Genomic DNA, 11,506 nt, shown 5'->3' with positions numbered 1-11,506 from the left:
AGATTTGATGCAGACGACTTCTCTCCAGAAAACAAAACAAAAATTACATAATATATACTGTATCAGTGCATACACGTACTTTTTGTGTTCCAAAGCGAGTGGGTGGAAGTATAGACGTATTAGTCCCGCCCCTTTTCCTACATTACAGTAACAAATAAAACATTTTCAGCATCCTGTTGGGATTTAAACTGTAAAATTTAGATTTTTATAGTTTTAATATTTCTGGTGACTAATGGAAGACTAAAACTGAAAATAATTGTTCTTCAGAAGAATAAAACTAAACCCACATTTTACAGTTTAAATCCCAACAGAATGTAATCATCACACCAGTGTTTTCATTTGTTTTTAGTCTTACAGTCTTTTGACTAAAATGCGACTTTTTGACCAATTTTTACTGTAGCCAAGTTGCATTTTAGTCTAAAGACTAAACGACTGAATCACAATTTGCTTTCAAAATTATTAACACTGGTTGTGACAAAAATCTGCATAATGACTAAAACATTTATTTATTTTATTTTGAAAAAAAATTTATTTGTAAGAAAATGTTTGTTAGAACAAACGATATATATATATATATATATATATATTCATTAATCTAATAATTAAAGGCGTTATATTCTGTGGTGTTTATTATTGTGAGAACATTAATGGTAATATCGCCCCCTGTTGGAGAATAAAAGAAAAGACAATGTTTGCTAGAGCTGGGACAATATCATGTTTCTATAGTTAATTTATCGCAATACTTAACATTTGTATTTTGTGATTTAATTCTAATGATTATTGAGGTTTTATTTTCATTATTTTCCTTTTTCTAAAAACAAAACTTCTATAAACACGTGATCACAGTCATTCACATTTCTTTAATAAATGTTTTAAACATTAAATAATGTAATGTTAATATGTCCACAGATGTAGGAATGACGAGACATACATGTATAAATATTTATTATCATTAAAACATTGAACCGTTAATCTTGTTGCTCCATTGATCACCTGATTTATTATTATTATTTATCGTTTTCATTTTGTTTAATAAAGTGTTCATTGGAAGTCACTTTTATTCAAACAAAATGTATTTTACTTTTGAAAATAGAGATTGACAATTTTTTTTATTAACCCAAAAAAATTTTAATTAATGTTTAGATGCACCATGTACGTTAATGTTTAGATTAAAATTAAAAATAATAAAAATGCACGTTAAATCAAAATAAATCGAATTTAAATTTGATATCTTTACATGTGTAATCTGAGATGTTTCTGCAGATTATTTGAAAATGTTTAAACTTTATTCAACAGATCAGTAAAAGATGTAAAAAGTCTAAAAAGGAGTTTTAAGTTTTTTTTTATTGGATATAAATCAGGAACAACAGCGCCATCTAGTGAATCAGGCAGGAAATGAATCCTGAAATGTTTCCTTAATAATATTAATCATTAAATGGTTAGATATTAATCTAATTAAATGTTTTTCTTCTTTGAAATATTAAATGTTCTGAATCAGTTTAGAGTAAATGTTTCTGCCTCGACTGTAATAATAATAATAATGTGTAATGTTCAGTATATACTTGTTAATTAATTGACAAATGGTGGTTCAGGGGCCACATTCAGCCCCCCCCCCCAAATGAACAAAAATGACTCCAAAAACACAAAATAACACCACAACAGACAGTGGAACAAAAAATACACAAAATTACGACAGAAAAGAGAAAACACACAAAATGATGACAAAAAAAAAAAAAAAAAAACACAAAATAACAGGACAACAATTGACAAATGCACAAAATGAAAAGACAAGAAAATACACAACTCTAAAAAACACACAAAATGACTTTAAAAATGCATAAACTCTTCATTCTTTCCCGTGTTTTTGCTCTGATAGGTCGTTATTCTAAATGCTAACATTAATGTTGATCATGTGATATAATAAAACACAACCCAAACACACAATTGTACCATTTATTAGCCTGTCATAATAAAAGGAATGACGATACTAGGCTATCACAGAAAAAAGGCTTTTATTTTGAAATAAATAGCGCGTAAACAGTTAGTAGATCTACGACTGATTATAATTTCTCTTTTTTTTAATCAAATACAAAAAGGCAAATAGAAAAAAATAGAAACTATAAACATGACGTATATGTGAGAACAAACATTGTAACTTTTTCTGCTGGTGAATTTCTGATTCAAACATTATTTGTTCTAATTGTTCTCATCCGTACGGTTCAGTTTCAGCCCTTCAGTGAACAACCTGTAATCCGACTCTATCTTTGGGTTAACCTTAGTGTTCAGGCACAGAGGGAAAGAAAAGGCACCGTCTGCAGAGCAGGGAGGAAAGGGGGGCGGAGCCTCAAGTAGAGCACATAGTTTTCCCTCCTTAGGCCGAGCTGCAGCGTCTGAACCCACGACAAATTCATGGTTTATGGCGGCGTACAGAAGCAAACACGATGAAAAAGAGACTAAACAAAATGACAAAAAACACAAGAAACACAGAAAACGGCTCCAGAAACACAATAACAACAGAAAAAGGAAAAACAACTTCATAAAATGACAACAAAACACAAAAAGGCTCCAAAAATACTGAGAAACAGAAATACATAAAATGACACATTGTAACACCAAAGAACACGGAGACTCAGAACAAAATAATACACAAAATAAATCCAAAAATACTAAAGACAGAAATGCACAAAATGACAAAATACACAAAACAGAGAAACACACAAGTTCCAAAAATACACAAAACTATTAAATAAAATGACAGCAAAACACAAAATGGCTCCAAAAAACACTAAAAATGACCAAACTAAATCAAATTAACGCCGTAGAAACAAAAAGACTCCAAAATCAGCAGATGTACGCTAATGCTAATGCTAATGCTTCAAAAGAAGAAACCGAAGCAAACACCATGATTCCATCTGTCTTTGGGTTTTTCTAACGTTAGATCTCGACTCGTTGCTGAAAGGCAACGGGGAGAGCGACGTTGGATTCTGCTGCTGGTCTGAGGAGCATCCAACCGTCCTCGTCATATGTTTGTACCCTGCAGGGAAACCGGGCGTTTCCGTCCCTTTAAGAAAAACGAAGAGAAAACCAGAGGTAGCTAAATCCAGAAAGATCGGGAAGAGAAACGCTCAACAAAGCGTTTTTAAACATTGGTCCAAAGGAGGCGTCATTCCTGTTTGTAGCACCGCACACGACCAGGGGGCGGAGCATCCATGTTCAAGTCCTTCCAACAGAACGCAGCTTTTTAAACGTGATGAAATAAATAATCAGTCTTGAACGGTTTCCGTCAGTAGTTTCTGATGCTGAAGAACCCGACGCTGGTGGGCGACTCTTTGACGGTGACGGTCACCAAGTTGGCCGTGACGTCGGTGACAAACACGTGCTCGATGAGGCTCCGCGTGGGCTTCCAGTCGTGGTTCTGGGTGCCGGCGTAAGGTGACTCTTGGTCCTGGTCCGGCTCCTGGTCGGAGTCGGAGCTGCTCTCGTCCTCGCCCGTGCTCATCTCGTTCATCTTGGTTTTCTTTCCGTCTTTGGGCACCAATCCTCGCTCCTCCAGGCATAGGAGCTCGGCGCCGCTCTTCTCCGTCCGGCCAGACCCCCTGGGGCTCTGGAGGTCCCCCCTTTCCATGAGCTTGTCCACTGGGGGCGGGGCTTTCCTGATCGGAGGTCGTCCGGGGGTTGCTGGACTCTTCGGCGAACCGCTAGCGACGGTTGGTTTCTTTAGCGGCGCCGTGTTGTTTCCAGGACCTTTGTTCTGGAGGTTGAGCGGCTGCAGGCCAGCGCTCTGATTGGAGGCGGGGCTTCTGATGGTCTTTGTGTTGTGTATACGCTGTGCTGGCCGACATGGGGCTCTTCTTCTGTCCGTTGGGCGAGCCGAGCGTGGGCGTCGGATGTTTTGGGTGCGTTCAGGGTCAACGCCGCCACGCCTTTGGACTTCCCCCCCGCCGTCGCTGCTTTCAGATCCAGATTGGCCCCGGTGCCACTCAGGCCAGACACAGACAGCTTAGGGTTGGGTTTGTGGAGCTGGAGCGAAGACGGCGTGACTGACGAGCGCACGGAACCAACGGACGACTTCAGCACCATTGGAGAGCTCCTGGTGGGCCCCGCCCCCCACTGCCGCCACGTCCCTGCTTGAGCCGCGGTGGAAACCCATAAAAGTGAAGCTGGCCGGGTGCACGGGCTTCTTGATGGCGCCTGGAAGCTCCGCCTCCCTTCAGGAGCTTCTGCGGCGCCTTGTTCTGCGTGTAGTCCTTCAGGTCAGCGGGGGGTGGCGGCCTGCGCGTGCGTTTCCTGGGCGGCTCTGGCTTGGCCATGACAATCTGCGCCTTCTTCTGAGGGACCGGGTGCAGCTCTCGGCTGCGGATGCTAGGGGGCGCCTGTTTGTGGTCGTCCTCCTCTTCATCCTCTGATGATGATGAGGAAGAGGAGCAGGAAGATGAAGATTCTGAAGACGAAGACGACGAGCCGGACGACGAGCTGCTCGACTTTGAAGCTTCGGGAACATTGTCCTGCGTTCAGAAAGCAGAGGTTAGCGACGCTGAGCTAACACCCACGTTAGCATCAGGGTTGGGGTTGATTATAATTGTAATTGCAGAATTGATAATTTAATTACAACTAAAATATTTGTATTTCCTGGAGAAAATGCAAGTGAGGATGCAGCTGTTGCCCCACGTCACACTGCAGCATTAGCCTAGCAATACCATTAGCTAGCATTAACACAAACCTAGCTTTAGCACTAACCTAGCATTAGCCTAACAATAGCATTAACCTAACATTAACAATAACCTAACATTAGCCTAGCAGTAGTATTTACCTAGCATTAACCTAAAAATAGCATTAGCACTAATTTGGCATTAGCATTTACCTAGCTATAGCATTAACTTAGTATTAGCATAGCAATAGCATTATCCTAGCATTAACCCAACAATAACATTAGCCTAGCATTATCATTGGCCTATAAAAAACATTAGCCAAGCATTAGCATTAACACAGCTTTAGCATTTTCCTAGTAATAGCACTAACTTAGCATTAGTAAATTTAAATCTACGGCTAAACTGAAACAAAAAAGGCTCAGACGTCCACACCATAAATATTAAAACCTATATTTTCATTGATTATGAAGCCTAACATAGTAATCAATAGATAAGAAATAAATTAGATGATATATTAGTTTTTAGTGTATTTTACAGCTGATTTATGGCCTGTTAGCATAAGAGATGCTAACAGAAAGCTAACACAAGAGGAAGGTTAACTTTATTAATGTTATTTATTTCAGGATCAGTAATTGTGATTAATTGTAATTGAAATTTAGTAATTGATAATGTAATCATAGTTGAGTGAGGATAAAAAAAATGATTGTAATTTAATTGTAATTGGAAAAAATGCTGCTCAGTGTAACAGAAAACGTAATTGTAAATGTAATTGACCCCAACTCTGCGTTAGCATGCTAACAGCGTTCAGAGCTACGCACTAAGATCTTGCGTGGTCGTCCTCGGGGTCGTTTTCCTTTTTTACGGATCAGGAGCTCCTTTTCTTGTTCCCTAAAATAAAACAAAAATTATTAAAAACCAAAACAACTTCGTCTTTCGTTGCTGAATCAGAATCACAAACTCACTTCTTGTTGAAAAGCCGCCAACAGCCTCGGGTCCAGGATGTTTTCTTGTGGTTCCCAACTGTTGTGTCTGAAACATATAAAACCACAAAATGACTCCAAAAAAACAGAAAAATACACAAATGGCTCCAAAAATACCTAAAACAGAAACACAACAAAATGACAAAACAAGAAAAAAAAGGACATTAACAGCAAAGATACACGAATTGACACCCAACATAAACCAATACATTAAATGACTCCAAAAACACAAAAAACGGAAAATACACAAAACTAGAAACGCTACCTTAGATCTGATGTAGATCTAAGAACTACTCTAACCCCTATTAGACAAATGGCTACAAAAACACACAAAACCAAAAGTACAAAATGATGAAACAAAACAAATTGACTCAAAAAACAAAAACATGAATAAATATTCCTGTTATTGCTCTGATTGGTCATTATTCTAAACGCTGACAGCGTTAATAATATAATCACACCAACATCTATATTCAAGAGACTTTTTAATACATAACTGCATATGTTCATTTATAGAGATTTTAAGGGAAAATGAGAATAGAAAAAAAAAGTGCATATTTTTAATATTTAATGAAACCTATGGAACTGCATTAATATTAAACCAGTTCAGCTTTGCAATTTTACAATATTTTACACTAAAAAAACCCAAAGTATGGTGATGTTTAAAACTCTGTGTAGGGGCCTCGGAATGTCAATGTTCATGGAATTAACTTCCTGAAAGGAATGACAATATTATGTTTTTGAATTATTATGCAATGAAGTAAAGCTAAAGTCTTTTAAATCTTTTGTTCTAGAACTACTTTAAACGGATCCTCCACTGATTTTACAAATGTGTCCTAAAACCTTTGAAATGTCCTTATTAGTACATCTATGCCTAATAAAACGCATTATTTTGCACCATTTGTTTTATTAACTTTTGGACGGTGCATACAGGCAGCATCGGGGGCAGCTAAGTGGCTACGGGGGTCCTCAGATAAAGACAGGAGCATCCAAGCATAACTGTATTAAATATGTATTTCTGGGTTATTTACATTCAAATTAGTTAAAAACAAAACAGGTTCGTCAGGAAGTCCAAGTGTGCAAACAATTATTACAAATTAAAAAAAAATAGAACCACAGAACCCCCCCCCCCCCCCCCCCCACCCCCCGAAAGCACACCATGGGGGGGGTCAAAATGTCGTCACCAGATGCGAAAAAGGAAAACTCTGCAACATAGAAAATATTTCAACCTACTTCCATTAGCGTAGCTAGTTGCTATGGTAACAGGTTTTCTTTGATATGGTTTGACTTTATAAAGCCGTCAGTGTTAACATGATATTGATGTTTATCATAATTAACAACAAATTATTTTCTATTTTTGCCATTATTTCATGTTATTGTTGCGATAATAAACAGAAACTAAACATTTTAACATTTAACAATTGTTCTTGTACTTTATAGGTTGACTTTTATCATTTGTAACATCACTAATAATCAATTAATTAGACTGTGTTTTTTTAATAACCTGAGCACCTACAGCGCACAGATAAGAGAGTGAAAAGGAGCCCCAATAAAAACGGTTGACTGCACTTTATTAGGGGTGGGGGCTGGGGGGGGGGGCACGGCATCTGCTGGTTTCATTCATGAGCTGAGTGGATTACAGGATGTTCTGACTCTGAGGGTCTGCAGATGATCAATGGAGAGGAACGTTATAGTACGAGTTTAAAAAAAAATAACCAAAAAGAGACAAAATAAAAAAGGAACATTTGTGGAGTTTAATCTTCATCATCATCATCATCACTTGTTGTTGGAAAGCCCAATTAGATCAGGAGGGGGGGTGTCAACCCCCACACCCTATGCCCACACACACACACACACACACACACACACACACACACACACACACAAAGAAAGCAGGATCTGTGTGTGTGTGTAGCAACAATGTGATGAGATAAAAACAAAATAAAGAGAATTAAAACATATCAGCGTCTACGTACAGATGATAAATCACTAATAAAACAAACCTATTGTATCACAGTTTAATAAAATGGCTTAAATAATAACATTAAACGTCTTTAACAGGAAAATAAATCAAATAAAGATGAAAAATATCCAGTTTTCCAGTAAATAAAGACAAAAAAAGTGTGTTTTTCAGGCAGATCTTTGTTAAACTCCACTTGTTGTGAACAATAGGAGCAGATGGTCCACTGAGGACTAATGAGAACATTTCAGCTGCTCTTATTGTTATTTTTAATGTTGTTGTTGTTGTTTACACACTGAGCTCCTTTCACAATAAGAGCCTTTGTGGTGTAGCTCCAGTGTTGATTGTGTTTTTATGATTTATTACTTACTTTGCAGACCATCCTCTCCACTTCACCAGAAAACTCCAACTTTCCCTGAAACACAACGACAGGCCGTCAGCACGCGGCGCGCACGCGTAAAAAACCCCCCAAAAAACAAAAAAAACCGCGCGGTGTTTACAACAATAAAAGTAATAATAGTTTAGTTAAAAGTCTGACCTTCCTCAGCCGTTTGTTGAGAATACACTCGGCGTCAAAGACCTGTTCTCCCACCGCGCTCAGCTCCTCCATGTCTGCTTTCTTCCTCCACAATAACAACGCTTAGATCCGCGGGGCGAGCGCAGGCACGCGGGCACCTTCACTTCCGCTTTTCACAATAAACCTCCAACAGCGCCTCTTCCAAACATGTGACTAAAACTCAATGATAGCAAAAATAAATAAATAAATATGTATATTACTCACAAACACGCTCTTTAGAAACTACGGAAGCGTAAAAAAAAAAAAAAAAAAAAAAACCTTTTCAGAGTATTTTTTTGTTTGGTTGTAATTTAATGTGATTTCTATGGAAAACCCGTTTCCGCCACTAAAAAAAAAAATCAACAAGGAAAGTAATAATATATGAGAAACAAAATCATAATTATAATAAAGAAAGTCATAATTCATTGATGACAATTTAAAAACTTGTCACAGTGTTGTTCAAATTAAACATATTTATGAAATATGTTGATTGAAAGCAGCGTCTAAAGTAGTCAGTCATCTCTCAGCGTCAGCTGTAATCGTGTTAAAGTATCTCATAATTATGACTTATTATCTCATAATTAGGACTTTTTTATCTCATAATTATGACTTTCTTTCCTCATCATTATGACTTTTTATCTCATAATTATGACATTCTTTCTCATAATTATGTTTTTCATAATTATGACTTTTTATCCATAATTCTGACATTTTTTTTTTCATAATTATGGTTTTCTTTCTCATAATTATGTTTCTCATAATTATGACTTTTTATCTCATAATTATGACTTTTTTATTTCATAATTATGACTTTCTTTCTCATAATTATGACTTTCTTTCTCATAATTATGACTTTCTTTCTCATAATTATGACTTTTTATCCCATATTATGACTTTCGACTTCTCTTGTAATTATGACTTTTTATCTCATAATTATGACTTTCTTCCTCATAATTATGACTCTCCTTGGTGATTTTTTTTTTTTTTTTTTTGTGGGCGGAAACAGGTTTCTATAGATTTCTTGAGTCATTTTGTGTTTTATTTAACCAAAAATACTAAAAACAGAAATGCACAAAAATGACAAAACTAGACAAAAGATAAACATGACATGACAACACAAAAGACAAAAAAAGAGAAACAACATAAACACACATTGTGTGTTATTTGTGTACACAATGTGACAGTCAAAACGACATACAACTACAACAAACTGACAAACATACACAAAACCAAAAAATACAGAAACGCACAAAAATGACCAAACTTAGACAACATGACAGGAAAAACCCCACAAAACAAACTGGAAAAAATACAGTAAATAACACAAACTTGAAAAAGAAAAAGAAAATGAGAAACTACGAGACAAAATGACAACAAAACACAAATGGCTCCAAAAAATATTTAAAACAGAAACACATTAATAATACAACTAGAAACACAAATGAACAGCAAAGATACACAAAGACAACAAAAATACATAAACTGACACAAAATCCATGACAACACAAACACAAACCGACAAAAATAAACATTATGAAAGAGAAACACATAAAATGACCCCAAAAACACACAATGCGACTCCCAAAACAAAATACACAAAATGAGAAATACACAAATCCAAAATACTGAAAACAAAAGCACGGAAAATGACAAAATCTATACAAAACGACAAAAAAAAAATAAAAAAAAAAATGAAACGCACAAAAAGACTCTAAAAAACAGAAAAATACACAACTTGAAAAGGAAAAACAAAATGTGTGTGTGCATGAACTACATTAGATCTAAAAACTACAACTAACCCCCATTTGAGTTTTCAAAGTAATTTTTTGTTTGGTTGTCATTTTATGTGATTTTTGTGTATTTTTCCTGTCATTGTGTTTTGTTTTTGTTTAGTTTTTCTAGTTATTTTGTTCTTTTTTCTTGTCAGTAGAGGTTGTTGGAGTTTTTGTGTCTTTTTTGTAGTTTTCTGTCTTTTTATTAGTGGTTTTTTTGTGTATTTTTCTGTCTTTTCGAGTATTTTTTGCATTTTAGTTTTTCCTTTGGGTATTTTTCTGCCATTTTAGTTGTTTTTGGACTCGTTTTATAGTATTTTTGTGGTTTTGGAGTCATTTTGTGGTTTTTTCTTGTCCTTCTGTTTATTCTTTTGTCATTTTTGTTTTGGAGGTGTTTTGTGCTTTTTTTTGTCTTGTCTTTTTGAGGTTTTCTGGAGTTTTTGAATCATTTTATGTATTTATTGTGTATTTTTGTGTCCTTTTAAAGTCACATTGTGCATTTGTGTTTTCTTTTGTTTACTTTTCTCTCAGTGCTTCATTTTATCAGTTTCTGAGTACATTTTTTGTTTTAATTTTCTTTTTGATATTCTGTAGTTTTGGAGCAATTTTTGTCTGTTTTTTGTCCTTTCAATCATAATTTTTGTTTAGTTTGCAATTGTTTAGGTGAAAAATTAATGGGACTTTACGAGTGTTACATTTTATTGTAGTATTTGTCAACCACAACAGTTTAATCTGACTAAAAGTAGATATTTTATTATATTTATCAATGTCCAGTCATAACTTAGCTTGACTGTGCTACGTCCTGTTAGCTGTTTAATTTAAATCTAATCTGAACGATGTTTAATATAATTACAATCAACTTTTCCATCTCTTTGTGTCACAGTTGGTCACATCTATACGTTTGCGTCCAAACACGTTCATTACCAGCATTAGCGGAGTTAATGCTAGGGCGCTAACCACTTAGCATTCATTTATTTAAGGTTAATGGTCGCCTGGTGACAACACGTTTAATTGCTTTCTGTGTTTAAAATGGCCACAGTTTGTGCTGGAGTATCAGTGACATGTTGGAAATTGGTCGTTATGTTGAACACTGATTGCTTTCGTGGAGAAACGCGCTCGCATACAGCTTAAAGGGGCAGATCGTCAAAATAAAAGCAAAATCAAAGACCCGCCTGAGCATTATTAAAGGAAAGAACAAAGGGTTTGTGTGTTTGGAATGCTCGTTCATGTGGATTTGTTTTTTCTTTCTTTCTTATTAATTTTATATTTTTGTAGTGCTTTCAGATGACCTTTGTTGTAATTTGCGCTATATAAATAAAGGTGAATTGAATTGTTTATTTTGATGTTTATTTTCATTCTCGTATAGTTGTAGTTTCATGTAATACATGTTAATATTTTGTATTTTCTTGCAATCATTTTCGAGATTTGTTTTTAAGAGCCATTTTGTGTATTTTGTTCTTTGTATTTGTGTTATTTTGTGTAATTTAGGTTGATATTTTGAGCATTTGGTTTTTGTTTTTGTGTTTTTTTTCTGATGTTTTGTGTGTTTTGGAGCCATTTTGCATCTATTTTTGAGCCAGTATGTGGTT

The 11,506-nt window shown here is 35.6% G+C and overlaps 1 protein-coding gene across 1 annotated transcript; it reads right to left on the bottom strand.

The window, feature by feature from the left end:
• Positions 1–2,759: 2,759 nt before the first annotated feature.
• On the bottom strand, positions 2,760–8,213 carry LOC114468341 (chromobox protein homolog 2). Its single transcript, XM_074783815.1, is given in 10 exon segments — positions 2,760–3,848; positions 3,850–3,896; positions 3,898–4,072; positions 4,074–4,208; positions 4,210–4,505; positions 5,468–5,537; positions 5,604–5,678; positions 7,960–7,991; positions 7,993–8,004; positions 8,128–8,213. Coding segments are annotated over 10 exon segments (1,479 nt in total). The 5' UTR covers positions 8,200–8,213; the 3' UTR covers positions 2,760–3,283.
• Positions 8,214–11,506: the final 3,293 nt, after the last annotated feature.

The sequence above is a fragment of the Gouania willdenowi genome, chromosome 8 (genome assembly GCF_900634775.1).
Source record: "Gouania willdenowi chromosome 8, fGouWil2.1, whole genome shotgun sequence".
Taxonomy (NCBI): domain Eukaryota; kingdom Metazoa; phylum Chordata; class Actinopteri; order Blenniiformes; family Gobiesocidae; genus Gouania; species Gouania willdenowi.
This window is presented reverse-complemented; position numbering and strand designations above follow the sequence as displayed.